The 16904-nt window shown below is 38.1% G+C and overlaps 1 protein-coding gene across 2 annotated transcripts in view; it reads right to left on the reverse strand.

Moving 5' to 3' along the window:
* Positions 1–87: 87 nt before the first annotated feature.
* The window catches only part of esamb (endothelial cell adhesion molecule b), a 28812-nt gene continuing 11995 nt past the window's right edge, over positions 88–16904 (reverse strand). Inside the window, exons 2-8 of one of the 2 annotated variants that reach the window (XM_058634882.1) lie at positions 9246–9391; positions 8096–8297; positions 7573–7728; positions 3427–3471; positions 2276–2398; positions 2044–2179; positions 88–1529 (exon numbers count right to left, since the gene is read on the reverse strand). In XM_058634882.1, the coding sequence (XP_058490865.1) occupies positions 1088–1529; positions 2044–2179; positions 2276–2398; positions 3427–3471; positions 7573–7728; positions 8096–8297; positions 9246–9391 (1250 nt within the window). In that variant the 3' untranslated portion in view covers positions 88–1087. The remainder of the gene's footprint in view (positions 1530–2043; positions 2180–2275; positions 2399–3426; positions 3472–7572; positions 7729–8095; positions 8298–9245; positions 9392–16904) is intronic. The other variant, XM_058634883.1, reaches the window with a different exon arrangement.

The raw sequence follows: 16904 nt of genomic DNA on the forward strand, positions 1-16904 counted from the left end.
TTCCATTCTCCGTGATCATGATTTCATTTATATGTAATAATCCAGAAGTGATTATAATCCAACACTTTATTGAAAAAGCCAACAATCATTAGAACATGAAAATAATCCACTGCTACATCATCATCATCATCATCATCACATTCTTTCTCTGAAACAATGAAACCGTTTTAATCTGATCAAAATTAAACTTAATAAAAACAGTCACAGAAATAAAACTTCTGTCTGAACTTTTAAACACGGACACATTTTTCTGTTTTTAAATTTTAATTTCTACAATATTTTCCCGACTCATTCTTGTTTTTACATCACGTTACATCACATGTCATTACTTTTAGTCTTAAATGTTCTCACACTCACTCGTCAGGACAAAACATGGCAGTTTAAGGGTTAAAAACGTCACATATTTGATGTATGACGAGGATTAACGGTTTAAAACATTAGAAACTGAGTTTGTCGGAGTGTATAATGGTTAAAGTGTGATTGAGGACTTTGACCTGTAGAGGGCAGCACTGCGCCTCAGTCTGCTGCAACTGAATTAAAAGAAACAAGTCATTTTTAAATAAATAGAAATATATGAATAAACTTTGATTCAAACTTTACAAACTCTACGTTCACTGAAGCGTTCGTTAACATTTACATTAACATCCTTTAACACAGTTTAACACAAACTTTAACTCTCTTTAACTAGATTATAAATGAACATTTGAATCACTTATCTTTGTGAATGTTAAAGGTCCAGTGCGTAACATTTGTGAGGGTTTATGAATAATGAATTGTAATTAATAAATAAATAAATAAATAAGTGTTTGGTTGATTTTGCCTTAGTTAAGGTCTTTTTTTACATTTTGCACTTAAGGCAAAGGTTGTGCCTTAAGTGCAAAAACACATATTCATGTCATGTGACATTTCCTGCCACAGGGGGGCGATCTGCTCATTTTACTGAGGAAATGACTTCATTATTACAGACTGGACCTTTAAGTGAACACAAACCACCATTTACTTCTCGTCTTCGATGAGACAATTTTTCATGTCATGTCCCTCTGTCCTCTGTGTCCTCTCCGTCTGTCCCTCTGTCTCGTCTCTGCCGTCACACCAGAGACCCGGCTTGACTCTGAGCAGGCGCCGCGACAGTGACCACTCCCACACCTGTCAGAGAGGCGGAGCTTGTCTGCGGTGAGGTGGTGAGAGGGGGCGGTACCTGCGGCTGAGCGCGCTCAGTCCTCAGCGGACTCCTGAGAGCTCCGTTAGAACACGGAGGACGCTTGTGTTTGCGTGTGGGCGTGGCTCCCGCGTTGTAACCAGGAAGTCCCTGTAGCGCGTTAGCTTCTCCGGGTCGCAGCTGGTAGGCGTGGACGACCGAGCCGTCCGAGGTCGGGACGGGCGAGTACTGGAAGTGGAAACTGGGCCGATGTGGATCCTGTGGTCGAGGACTGGTGGTGACGGAGGACAGCGTCCCGTTCTTGGACATGGAGTCCGAGCCCGTGTTACTCTTCGCCCACGACGCGCGCTTTGGCGCCAGAGCGTCTTCCCTTCACAGGAAACAGGAAATGAGTGATTAATGAGTGAGGTCAGAGATCACATGTCCAGATTCTGGCAACTGTGTCAGACTTTATTTATCCCCCATGATGCATCTGCATGACTTTATCGCGTTCAGGCGAGAGTTCGGAAACGTATCTCGGCTTAGCCGCTGTTAGCATTAGCTCCCAATGTTTCACTCACACAAACAGTTACAAATGTAACAGTGCTGCGCGTACGAGTCAAATTAACGGTATAACATTAGCCCTATACTCTGTATTATGGGATGTGAGCATATTTAACACCGTGTCGATGCCAACAAAACATTACAAGAGAAAGATCCGAGCCCAGAGAGCAGATACTAAAGCAGCTTAAAAAGAGATTAAATGAGTGAAAGAGAAGAATAAAGTATTAAATACTTGTCTCATGAAGGAGGAATTAAAATAAAACAGAGAAGAAAAGCTTCTTCATCTGTGGAGAAAATCTAAGTGTGTCACGCTGTGTTCCTAATAAAGTGATCGCTCTCACTTGATCTCATTAGCGATGTCGTCGTCCTCAGACTCTCGTCTTCGTCTCAGGATGAAGACGAGGAACAGAACCATGGCCATGAGCCCGACCAGCGAGCCCAGAGTCGCTGCTGCTGCCATCAGCGCCGCGTTAGACGCTGGAAACAAGGTGCTTTTTAAACGGCTGTTGTTTGTTAACACACACACACACACACACGCACACACACACACACACACACAGAGAGTATACGTACAGGTGTGAACGTCCAGGTTGATGGAACAGCTGTCAGAACCTGCCGTGTTCGTGGACGTGCAAACGTATTTTCCTGACATGTTTTTGGTTAAGTTGGTGAGTCTGAGTGTTCCCTGCCTCTCATCTGAAACAACAACAACAACAACAACATGTTTAAATCACACAAACATACACCACAGCTGTGCTTTCATTTCAATCATTTAAAAAACAGCTTTCTGTGATTTTTCAGCTTTTAAATGTGAATATTTTCTGTTTCATAAAAACAAAGAAATCATTCAGACATTTGACATTTAAGAAAGACAAGGAAACTTCAGACTGACGATAAACTACAGCGTTACATAAATGATATTTTAGCTAAACTAAATTCTAAGATGACGGTTTTAATCTGTCAACTGCAACAGAACCAAACCCAGATTAACAGATTAACAGAACATCATCTGATTCTGAGCCCAGAGTGAGTTCAGTCCTGAGCACAGACCAGATCCAGAATCAGATCCAGATCCAGCTGCAGTGACTGAAGTGTAACACGAGGCATGTTTACAGTCAGTGAACAGCAACATGTGTTCAACACGTGACACAGAACACACACACACACACACACACACACACACACACAACATTCATCTTCTAAATCTACACATTCTAGCAAATAACAATAATCGTCTATTTTTCTTCACTCCAACAAAGAAAAATTGCAATTTTAACCTGAAACCTGCAGAAATGTCATGTTTTGTGTGAGTGATGGATAAATGAACCAGGGTTTACTGGAGAATAAAGTCACTTATTACACACGTTACATATTTACAGCCATGTCTGTAACATGTAACGTGTAACGTGTGTAACGAGTCCTGACCCACAACCACTCATCTAAACCCTAAACTCATAATTTCAGTCATAAAAGAAAAGAAACAGTGATGTTGTTGTTGTGCACATGATGGCAGGATGAATGAATGAAAGAATGAATGTCGCAGGATAATGTAAAACATTTGGAATGAAGATTTTTAAAAGGCAAATTCAACCTTTTGTCAAATCCGTTTGCACTGTTGTAGAAAATGGTGACACATTTAAGAAATGTCTTTTTCATTGAGAGTTTAATCAAATCAAGATCAAGGAGTGAATGAGTGAATGAGTGAATGAGTGAAAATCCCTTACCCAAGAACCCGAGCACGAGCAGGGGCTGAGGGCAGGATCTCCATCCTGTGGTTTTTGTTTTAGGGCAAAAGAAAAAAAAAGACAAGATGGAAGAGAAAAGTGATGATGATGATGATGGTTTACAGTAAAATGAAAGGTTTACAGTAAAATGAAAGGTTTACAGTAATATCAAAGGTTTACAGTAATATTAAAAGTTTACAGTAAAATTAAAGGTTTACAGTAATATTAAAGGTTTTAAGTAATATTAAAAGTTTACAGTAATAGTAAAAGTTTACAGTAAAATTAAAGGTTTACAGTAATATTAAGTGTACAGTAATATTAAAGGTTTACAGTAACATTAAATGTTTACAGTAATATTAAAGGTTTACAGTCATATTAAGTGTACAGTAATGTTAAAGGTTTACAGTAATATTACATGTTTACAGTAAATTAAAGTTTTACAGTAATATTAAAGTTTTACAGTAATATTAAAGGTTTACAGTAATATTACAAGTTTACAGTAATATTAAAGGTTTACAGTAATATTACATGTTTACAGTAAATTAAAGTTTTACAGTAATATTAAAGTTTTACAGTAATATTAAAGGTTTACAGTAATATTACAAGTTTACAGTAATATTAAAGGTTTACAGTAATATTAAAAGTTTACAGTAATATTAAAGGTTTACAGTAATATTACAAGTTTACAGTAATATTAAAGGTTTACAGTAACATTAAAGGTGTACAGTAATATTAAAGGTTTACAGTAATATTAAAGTTTTACAGTAATATTAAAAGTTTACAGTCATATTAAAGGTTTACAGTAACATTAAACGTTTACAGTAATATTAAAAGTTTACAGTCATATTAAAGGTTTACAGTAATATTACAAGTTTACAGTAATATTAAAGGTTTACAGTAACATTAAAGGTGTACAGTAATATTAAAGGTTTACAGTAATATTAAAGTTTTACAGTAATATTAAAAGTTTACAGTCATATTAAAGGTTTACAGTAACATTAAACGTTTACAGTAATATTACAAGTTTACAGTAATATTAAAGGTTTACAGTAACATTAAAGGTGTACAGTAATATTAAAGGTTTACAGTAATATTAAAGTTTTACAGTAATATTAAAAGTTTACAGTAATATTAAAGGTTTACAGTAATATTAAAGTTTTACAGTAATATTAAAAGTTTACAGTCATATTAAAGGTTTACAGTAACATTAAAAGTTTACAGTAATATTAAAGGTTTACAGTAATATCAAAACAATGTTCCATGTTTATTTGACTTTGTTAAAGTGAGTTTTCGCAGCGACTGATGACGAGTTTGATGAATGAGTGAAGTCAGAGATGATGACAGGGTCACACAGGGAGATGAACACATGAACTCAAAGGCCGTTTCTCAGTATCCATACTTGTGTGTACTCCCGTACTCGTGAAAACGTCATCAGCCTCAAAAATAATAACAATATATCTGCATTTATTAAAAGTATTTCATGTGTTCATTCATCAACACTGTAGGTGGCGGTAATGAGGCTTAAGCACCAGGCGCCGCCCGTCATTCAAACAGTAGAACAAGAAAGTAGCTGCTGTTCCAATTGAAGAATCATACTTTTGTACTTGGTATTTGGAAAGTATGTACTCCGGGTACATCCTTGCCTCCTTGAGTATTGAGAAAGGGCCAGAGTGTGTGTGTGTGTGTGTGAACACACATGTGACGTCCTGCAGGGGTCAGTGTGGGTCAACACACAATCACAGAGGGAGACGTTTCTGTATCAGATTCTAGACAAAGTTAAACGATCAGACGCTGATGTCTGTCATTAATGTGTGAGTGTGGCACACGTTTATTCAGAAATATAAAAACATTTACATTCATTTGTTTCTGTTAAAAATGCACCAACGTTTGTTACTTTTAAAATCACATTTGTTTCATACACAGTTTCAACTATTTAACATTTGACCCCAAAGAACAGCTGTTTTTTTGTGATGTTGATTTTCTTTGTCTTTGTTCTCTTTTTTCTCCTCTGATGATAAATTGAACATCTTTGGTTTGTTTTACAGAACAATGATCAACATTTTTCCCCCTTGGACCCAAAATTCTTACAGAATAACAGAAAAGAATCCACAGAGAAAACAGAGTGTAAAACAGTTGTTTCAGTGTCACAGACTGAAGAAGAAGAAGAAGAAGCAGCAGATTCACTCTTTAAAAACACCTGAGGTAATTACACTCAACACACCACACCTGTGTGTGTGTGTGTGTGTGTGTGTGTGTGTGTGTGTGTGCATGGACAGAACACAGTTCTCTGTGTAGTTTTATAAATGAAAGGTTCAGTGTCTGTGGAGACACACTTTACTAACACAGCAAATAAAGAGTTTTTAATAAAAATAATGAAAAATAATGTTTACCTATTATGGTTTATAATATTTGTGTATCACTTAAACAGTGTAGATTTTAATGTATATGCTAGGTTTTTTTTAGCGAGATAGAAGATTTAAAAACAAGCACAAGTAGAAAATAATGATAGACGCTAGTTAGCTGGTTAGATAGCTAGTTACAGTGAAATGTAACGACCAGAATGAAATAAAATAAAGGAGATGAAAATAAAACAGTAAGTCAGTAAATAAGCAGTAATTTTAACCATGATATGAAGGAAACAAACAACACATCAAACTTTAGCAGATGATCAACAGAGGTTTAGTTCTTCTGTTTAGTTTATCTTGTTCGTTTAATTTATGTCCTATGTTTATTTGTGTTATTTTTCACCTCTTATAGTTTTTATTTTTTTATATTTATTTTAGTTTGACATGTGTCTAAGATTATGCTGCTGCTATAACACAAAAATAACTATTTCTGGGACCAATGAAGGAAATAATGAACAAACACGAAGTCTTAATGTAACCAAGTTTGAAATAAATTCATTATTTACGGTTTTACCAACTGAACCAAAGTTTCTACTTTTGCTAGCTAACTAGCATCATTCCAACTACTCTATCTATCTATCTATCTATCTATCTATCTATCTATCTATCTATCTATCTATCTATCTATCTAGCTAGCTAGCTACTGTAGTTAGATAGATGCTTGTTAGCTAACAAAAGTAGGTAATTAAATGCTAGTTAGCTATGATAGATAGATAGATAGATAGATAGATAGATAGATAGATAGATAGATAGATAAAGCTAGTTAACTAGCTACAGTAGTTAGCTAGCTAAAGTAGAAATTGGTTGTTTAAACTTTTAGTTCAGTTGGTAAAACCTTAAGTAATGAATTCAGTTCAAACTTCATCGTGAATTAATTTAAGTTTTACAACTGAAATTATCTTTAATTTTTATTTTAACCATTTGCTTTATTGATCCCAAAACTTGTTAATGATTGTGTTATAGCAGCAGCACAATCTTAGATTAAATTTATATTTTGGCCAGTTCTGTCTAGTTGTTGCTGTTTTAAGATACATTACAGACTTAAAGTGACTAGATTTACACTATTTTAAGTGAAATTTGTTTATCCCATTGGCAAATAATCTTTGTTTAAAAAAGACGTAAGAATATTTGTCTTATTTGTCTTAATATTTGTCAGCTGTGATTGGCTCCTAAATTTAAATTGAAACGTCTCCTGGCATGAATTTGTGTGAATAACCTGTTGTTTTCCTTCAGATTATTATTAATATATCAGAGGCTTTATGGTCATTTTTGAGGGGGTTTATGTAGATTAAAACTCGTGGTTAACGTGGTGAAAATGCTATGTTGTCATAGTGCTTGGACACATGCGTTGGACCAGGGCTCTATAGCGCCGCCCAAAGCTGAATTGTGGATGGAGCAGGCCAAAATTAAGTTGCACCAAATTTCACGAAACTTGGTGGGAATACGTTGTCGCCCAAGACGAACAAAAAAGTCCATCACGACCACGGCCTCAACTCAACAGGAAGTCAGCCATTTTGAATCTTGGTAATTAGCTCGTAAATGAACAAACTGGTCTGAGTGTGTTTATCGTAGCAACATAAAAAACATGAATTCCTTTCACTACAGAGGAGACTAAAGTACCTTATATATACTTTATATCAGTGTCAAACACTAATATTATCATAAATCATATTTTATACTTTCATAAATAAAGAAAATATGATCTACAGTTTAAAGTGACAGAGTAACAGGAAATACTCACTCTGCATCGGTGAGAAGAAAACCTCGGACACTGGAGCAGCTTTGGTCCATTTGTACTGAGGGACAGGTTTTCCATGAGAGGACTTACAGGTCAGAGTCACGTTCCCCTTCACCACCGCGTCTCCACTCATGCTGCACACTGGGGGGGAGGGGGGGACTGGAGTGGACAGACAGACAGACAGGCAGACAGACAGATCGATGACCCTTCAGTGAGCTTGTACGTTAGTTTTAATCCGGTGGCGGCGACATGGAGATTTCTTAGGAGGGCGGCGACCGTGTCGCGAAAAACATAAACCTTTTGAGCCCACCCCACACCTCTGCCCCGCCCCTTCTTTATCCCATCTCATCTGCTGCTGCTGTAAGATGACATAATGTCCTCTCTGAACAGCTGATGAGTTTTATTCATCAAACACAAGATTGTTTTATTAACAGACGGTCCAATCCAAAAAAAAGAATCCAGACTAGTATCTCTGTAAATCCAGATTGTTGGGATTAAATGTGACCTGTGACCTGGCTGACTCTACCTTTGACGCTGAGGTGAATCTCTCCGGTCAGGCCGGGGTTCCTCGGGATGAGGACGCTGCACACGTAGCGTCCAGAGTCGGACTCGTGCGTGTTGTTGATGTAGATGGAGAGGTTTGTGGAGGGCATGGAGGCGCTGAAGCCCACTCTGGAGGCAAACTGGTCCTGACCCAGGCCCACCTCACCTGAGCTGAAGTTTATCACCTGGAAAAACACGGAGAAAACAACACTTTAAACATGTTTATTATCACGTGCAGATCAGAGTTGTAACAAAGTACAAATACTTTGTTTTATATTTCTACAACAACTCCAAATGTATGCTTTACATTGATTTGATTTCATCTATATGGATATATCATTTATTAAATGAGTTATTTTTCTTATTTTGTACCAATGAAACACATCAATAAATACAACTTCAGATTATCAGCAATTATGTCAACAAAGAAATGTTTTAATTTTGTGTGTAATTTTGTTCAAATAAAATTATAATTTTATTTGCTGCATTTTAATTAAGATAACACTGACATGTACAGATTATGGAGGTTTGAGCTCAGATCATACATTACACACCCAAACTGTTTAGATTATATAAATCACACACACACACACACACACACATATATGATGCTTCATATAGGAGGAGCAGTGTAAAGTGGGGATGATGTCATTAGTCTCATCCTCTCATTAATAACCTCATCCTTCCATCTTTCCTTCATTTCTCCCGATGTGGTGTTGACAATAATCCTAATCTCTGCAGATTAAAAGTTGCTCACTTTACAAACATCACCGGAAATGTTTCAACATCTAAAAATAAATTGACTTGAACTCAAATATAACATAAAAAAATGTCTCATTATTTTATGTTATATATGATTATTAATGTATTTATTATATATTATATAATTTCCTCCACTCAGAGACAGAAGCTCATATTTACGACAAAAGTTCAATGTAATTGATGTTGTGTTTAATCTGTGAATCTGAATTAAATAACATTTTGATTTATCACTTTGATGAATTATTTGATTATTATATAAAATCCTCACATGAGTTAAAGATGTTTGAATGTCTGTGACTCTACAAACTTTACCTTTATCTTCTCTGCTCCAGCAGAGGTCAGAGGTCATGTGTGTTTTTTAAGCGTCTCACCTGCTTCGTCGTGTTTCCCATGAACTGCCACACGACAGAGTTTCTGGAGAAGTCCGAGGTCGGACTGTACCAAGCGTGAAACACCACCTTCTCTCCTCTCACCACCTCCATCTGCTCCCTGGGAACCTCCACTCTGTGTGTGTCACCTGGAACAACACACACACACACACACACACACACACACACACACAGTCAATAATCCCTGTAGTGTTGGTCACAGCTTCTTCAGACGTGAATGAAACAAATGTTTCAGTTTCAAAAGTCTGACGTGGATCAAACAAACATTTACTGCAAATGTTCTGGAAACAACGAGAGAAATTCACTCCAAAACAAGAAGTTCTGTGGTTACGTTCACACACACACACACACACACACCAGCACTGCTCCCTCTCACTCACTCACTCACTCACTCACTCACTCACTCATGTTCATGCATAAATACTGTACACTGTAAAAGTTTGAAAAATACCATGATATAAATGGACAACACTGAAATATGAAAATGTTGCTGTAGCCCTCAGAACCATGAGCCACGAGTCCAGTTAACCATGAACAGAGGGATCTGGTGCCTTGCTCAGGGGAACCACAGAACCACAGCCCTCAACCAGAAACCTATGTGCTGCCCACCTGCGCACGCACACACACACACACACACACACACACAAGAGAAGAGCTGATGAGAGGATGAATATGTTGTTCACTCACTCACATGGAGAACCGGACAAGTGAATCTGGATCAGCTGATCCCAACAGCTGCTTCCTGTCTGCATGTCCACGTTAAAGGGTTAATCCAACAAATAACAAAAATAATACAAATAATATGATAACACGATGAATCCTGAGAGCTAGAGATGATGTGTTCTGACAGATGAACACATGAACCTTCACTTAGGAGGAGCTGTGAGGAGGAGGAGGAGCTGTGAGGAGGAGGAGGAGCACAGATGAACAGATGAATCAAGTGTTGAACTGAAGATTAACTTTAAAAATAAAGATTATCACAGTGAGATCATTCACACACACACACACACACCTGAGGTCATGTGATCACAGACATCTGTGAGCGTGAGACAGAAAGAGACAGGCGTCTGTGAGGGTGAGACAGCAGAGACCGACAGACGTCTGTAAGTGTGAGACAGCAGAGACAGACAGACGTCTGTGAGCGTGAGACAGCAGAGACAGACGTTTGTCTCTGTGTTAATCTGTCGTCTAATCCCTGAACAATCCCACTCTCAATCCTCTCACCTCACTCAGCTGGACATGGATATGATCGTTTATCACGTTACCGTGGCAACCAGACTTATTATTATGACAATACTTGTAGAAGTTTACAGTTGATTTTGTCAGTTTGGTTTTTTTTTTTGTTGACAGGAAATGAAAGACTTTGATGAACACATGAAAGAAAATCAACATTCTGACGTAAACAAAAGAAACAGATTTATAATCTGAGAACATCATCATCACAAACATGAAACGATTGATCCATAAAAACAAAGAAATCATTCAAACTCAAAGAAACTGGAAAATATTCCCATTTAAGAAGAAACAACAGGGCCGCTCCAAGACTTTATGGGGCCCTGAACTGCATTTGACGTGACGTGGTTTTCTCCGCGACACAAACAGTCGACTGAACATGAATAAGAAAACAATGACTTGGTTTTTATGTTCAAATGTTTGTTTTTCTCCACACACACTAGTGAGGGGCCCCTGGTGATCAGGGGGCCCCAAGCAGCCACTAGGTTCACTTGTGCCTTGGTCCGGCTCTGGATAAAAATATGAGGAGGATAAAAGTCTCAGTCGCTTCTTGAGTCTTTGAGCAGATTAATCCTCAGAATTAATCCTTAAATGAAGGAGGATCTTCACTAATCTGTGCTCGTCTCTGTGACATCATGTGATCATAGATCATGTGATCATAGATCATGTGTGTGTGAGACTGCAGAGGCTTTAAATTCATCTTACATCCCTGACATGAGCGAGAAGAATCTGTGTTTAACGTGGTAATTAAAGAGAACCTCATTCATCTCTGCCTCAGGGTGATTCTGGTCCTAGATGATTGTGGTCCAGGATGATTGTGGTCCTGGATGATTGTGGTCCTGGATGACTGTGGTCCAGGATGATTCTGGTCCTAGATGATTCTGGTCCAGGATGATTGTGGTCCTAGATGATTCTGGTCCAGGGTGATTGTGGTCCTGGATGATTGTGGTCCAGGATGATTGTAGTCCTAGATGATTGTGGTCCAGGATGATTGTGGTCCTGGATGATTCTGGTCCAGGATGATTCTGGTCCTAGATGATTGTCGTCCAGGATGATTGTGGTCCTGGGTGACTGTGGTCCAGGATGATTCTGGTCCTAGATGATTGTGGTCCAGGATGATTGTAGTCCTGGATGATTGTGGTCCTAGATGATTGTCGTCCAGGATGATTGTGGTCCTGGGTGACTGTGGTCCAGGATGATTGTGGTCCTGGGTGACTGTGGTCCAGGATGATTGTAGTCCTGGATGATTGTGGTCCAGGATGATTGTAGTCCTGGATGATTGTGGTCCAGGATGATTGTGCTCCTGGATGACTGTGGTCCAGGATGATTCTGGTCCTAGATGATTCTGTCCAGGATGATTGTGGTCCTAGATGATTGTGGTCCAGGATGATTGTAGTCCTGGATGATTGTGGTCCTAGATGATTGTCGTCCAGGATGATTGTGGTCCTGGGTGACTGTGGTCCAGGATGATTCTGGTCCTAGATGATTGTGGTCCAGGATGATTGTAGTCCTGGATGATTGTGGTCCTAGATGATTGTCGTCCAGGATGATTGTGGTCCTGGGTGACTGTGGTCCAGGATGATTCTGGTCCTAGATGATTGTGGTCCAGGATGATTGTAGTCCTGGATGACTGTGGTCCAGGATGATTGTGGTCCTGGATGATTGTGGTCCAGGATGATTGTGCTCCTGGATGATTGTGGTCCAGGATGATTGTGGTCCTGGATGATTGTGGTCCTGGATGACTGTGGTCCAGGATGATTGTCGTCCAGGATGATTGTGGTCCTGGGTGACTGTGGTCCAGGATGATTCTGGTCCTAGATGACTGTGGTCCAGGATGATTGTGGTCCTGGATGATTGTGGTCCTGGATGATTGTGGTCCAGGATGATTCTGGTCCTGGACTCACTCTTCAGCTGGATTCTTCTCTTCAGAGTCAACAATACTGTAACTCTGAACATGAGTCACAGTAACACAGTCTCAGCTGCAGGGGGCGCCACACACACACACACACACTGTCACATTTATACTTATATATTAACGTGTAATGGTTTCATTAATCAGTTTAACTTCAACTAGTTTACTCCAGCTGTCAATCACAGGTCCCACAGTTCCTCACCCTCTCACTGTGGCAGAGAATGAAAGGCAGAGTTAAAATGGGTCTGCAGTGTCCTCCGCTCCTGCTCCTCTTCCTCTCCTCCTCCTCCTCCTCCTCCTCCCTCCCTCCCCTTCCTCCTCTTCCTCACTGTGACACTAAATCTTTATAAATATCTTCATCAAAGATCAGGCGCTGTTTTCTCGGCCTCGTGTTGTCGAGGGTCGAGCAGTTTGAGTGACAGAGTGAGTCCACGGCCTCACCACTTCACCACTTCACCACTTCACTTCCTGTGGGACACAGTCAGACTGTAATTAAGAAGTTGAGTGATCTGATTAGAGACTTAAAAGGAGCTCTCTCTGTGTGTCATAATGAGGATTATAATCCACACCATCTCTCACATCCACACAGTTTACACTCAGTAAACTAATCCTAATCCTAATTTAAACTCACATTGTTAGAACATTAATAATATTATATGTGTTAGTGTTTCTCAAACGTCAAAATGATTCAATATCATTGTTTTTAGCAGCAAAATTACATACATATATATGTATATATATACATATATATATACTTCCTGCCTTAATGGCGCGATGATCTTTATTTAAAAACTAAATCTTTATATTGTTAAATTATAAATTCAAGTAATAAAGACATCATTTTAAAGTCAATGATTACATTTGTTCTTTTATTAAAAGTGAAACATTTTCCTTTCATCTAAACATTAAACAAAGTTACACAGAAGACTTTTATTCTTTAAATGACTTCTAAAGTGATTTTCATGAAACTTAACTTTGACATTTAGTGTAGAAAAGATTCATGTGTTCACGAGCCACCATGATTTATGATTTATGATTTATGACTCTGACTTTAGACAAAATCATAAATCACTGTTTTAGGAGGAGCTAATTTTTCTCTCTCTCTGTCTGTCTCTCTCTCTCTCTCTGTCTGTCGCTCTCTCTATGTCTCTCTCTCTGTCTGTCTCTCTCTCTCTCTCTGTCTGTCTCTCTCTCTCTGTCTGTCTCTCTCTCTCTGTGTGTCTCTCTCTCTGTGTCTCTCTCTCTCTGTCTCTCTGTCTCTCTCTCTCTCTGTCACCTTTGAACATTCATTCACAGTCATTTCCTGTGAGCGGCTGAATTTAACTTCATATTTAACATAATATTCATAAAATTCACCTTTAACTTTTAGTGATTTTTCATTTGGAACATTAAATCAACTTTTAAACCAAATACAGCAAAAGTATTGTGATTAAAATAAGAATAAAACATCTTAATTCCTGCTTCTGTTTTTGTTCTTCGCATCTTTTTATGTATTTATTTTTATGAGCTTTTAAATGTCATTATTTTAATCTGATTTTATTCCTTGTGTCTTTCTTTTTGTTTGGTCTTTATAATCTAAAAGGTGGCTTTAAAAAAACTATATACACACATATATATATACATATACATATATATGTATTATTAAATGTTTGTCATTTAAACTCAGCTTTACATATTTAAGTCACTTTGGTTTAATTTTATTAACTGTTCAATAAATAAAGTCAATGAGAAAAAAACATAAGCAGTGTATTGAAAGAGAATGAATGGGTGAATGAATGAATGAATGAAGAGATGAAACTAAAACGAGCAGTGGAGCTCACCTCACACTCAATCTTTACCTTAGGCTGAGGAATTAGCAGATTAATAATTCATGTCACCTTACATCGGCTAAATCAATATTTCAAAATAAAAGCCTAATTATAGCTCACTATTTTAACATGTAATGAGGACACGGAGGACACATGGATGAAGAGACACATGTCCACCAGGGGGCGACAATCTTCATCAACAGAACACGATGTCAGTTTTATAAATAAATCTTATTTATATATTTAGTGAAAACAGACGCATATGAGTGACTTCCTGTGTGATTGACAGCTGGAATAAACCAATAGGAGCCCGGCTGATGTTTGTGAACTTCCTGTTTGAAAACATCCTTACGGCGCTGGTGAAAGAGTGAATCATTCAGATTTAAATGTTGGACGTCAAGATCAGTTCTTCTTTGTTTGACTTTTAATAAATGACTCAAAACACTGTCGTCCATGTGACCGGCCTGTAGGCGGCGCTGGAACGCTGCTACAGAAACATTATGTGGCGTTTGCACACGGTGTGTCGTTGTCTTGCCGCGCCCACTGTGGTCCACAGGCCCCACTTTGGACAACACCACAACACAGGAGTGTGAGTGAAACTAAAGATTATTTTCATGATCAGTCGTTTGGTTCATAAACGTCAGGAAATATTGATCAGAGTTTGTCAAACGTGTGAAATGATGAGGTTTTTCTGCAACAATGTGAAGGATTTCTTTGTTTATGGAGCAAAGAAAAGAGAAAATATCAAGTCTCTCTAACTGCTCCACACGGTCACAGTATACGCTGATGACGCTATGATTTCTCTGCTTAAAATATTCACGTGTAAGAAGCTGAAAAATCACACAAACACTAAAAACTGATGAATGGATTATAAAATTAGAAGCAGATTAATTTATGAATGGGTGAATGGTTGCAGTGGTTGAGTGCAGCCACAGATTTGTGTCTCTGCTCTGAGTGAAGACACTTGTCCTCGTCTTCTCGTCCTCTCACACACGGCAGCTGATGATTGATGAGTGCAGGTCGCGTGGCTCCTGTCGTGCATTTACTTCACTAATGTGAAACTTTATTGATCCCTGCAGAGAAACACTCTGACACAGTGACGTCTAAGTGCGGGAGACGTCCAGACGAGGTCCAGACGATGTCCAGAGTCCGGCTGAAGGACGGACGTCCAGTGACATCTGTTATTTTATTGTTATTTTATTTTATTCTGAAGGAGCAAACGTAGCTCAGCCCGGGATTAATAAAGTTTTCTGCTTCAATGTTCATTCATTTAGTGATTGTTTTGATTTGATTGTGTGATGGTTACTTTCACTCATCTTTGATGTCTTTTATTTTATTTTAGTTGTGTTTTCCATGTTTTGTTGCTGGTGTTTATGGTTAGAGTTTAGAGAACAGAAGATATTTATTATTATAGACTCATTTTAAATAGTAACGATAAGATAAATGACGTGATGATTATTCTCATAATTATAGTTGTAACAGATTTCCATCAACTCAAATATCATCTTTGTTGTAACATTAAATGAATTGACCATGAGTGTGTTGAGTCTCAGAGGATGCATTCACTCACTCATTGATAAGTGGACCCTGGAGGTCTTTAAAAGCCTCACTGAATCATGGTGAACGTGTGAAGTCTATGACTCTGATTTAATCCACGCTGATTCTCTTCTCTGCTGGACCTCGTCTCATTATGGGATGTTTTACTGAAGCTGCACAGTCTCCACCACAGCTGCATTCATTCATTCATTATTCACTGATTACTAAGTTAATCAATGAGTGTAGTAATTAGTTTGTGTGATTTTTCAGCTTCTTAAATGTGAATATTTTCTGATTTCTTTGTTCCATAAAAACAAAGAAATCTTTAAAAACTAAATCATCATCATTATTTCCAGGTTTTAATCAAACAAAATAATCAACACATGAATTCATCATGAAAATAATGAGTTCATATGTTTATGTATTTCTATGTTATACTTTTCTCCTGCTGTCCTCTAGGGGGCAGCATTAGCATAGCAACACGATTTTATCATTTCAATTAACGCGTTTATGTGAAATACAGTTTCAGTCAAACTTGGGTTGTTGTGGTTTCACTAAACAAGTGCTGCTCAAAGTGAGGCCTGTGGACCACAGATGGTACACTAAAGAGATCCATTTGGCCAGACTTTTAAAAAGTGAACAATGATAATAATAATTATGATAATGTTAATAGAAACGAGGAAACTGAATTTACCCAAACAATTTATAATCTGAATGAATCAATAATGAACACATTAAGGAGGAATATTCACGTATAAGTGTTAGTGTTGTAGATGTTTTCTCTGGTTTCAGCTGTAGACTCTAGTTCTGGTTGTTATATGATGATAAAGGCTCTGATTCTCTTGTGAACGTGTGAAAACAGGGTGCAGTGAAAGGGTGAAGCACAGCTGAGCTGAGCATCGATCGTCTTAGACGTTTTGAAGCTCTTGTCATTATCGATGTTTTTATTTTTCTGTCTTTGTGTTAAAGTGACAGTAAGTGCTCTGCTCGTTAAACACACACACACACACACACACATTAGTGCAGTGAGTGAGTGAACCACTCCTGTTTGTCCTCTGACCTCTGCAGCCTCTCACACACACACACACACACTCGTGAGCAGCAGCTTCACTGATAAACAATCATCGTCTCTTAAGACGCTTTAATCTCATT

Source organism: Solea solea, chromosome 7 (assembly GCF_958295425.1).
Source record: "Solea solea chromosome 7, fSolSol10.1, whole genome shotgun sequence".
Classification (NCBI taxonomy): Eukaryota; Metazoa; Chordata; class Actinopteri; order Pleuronectiformes; family Soleidae; genus Solea; species Solea solea.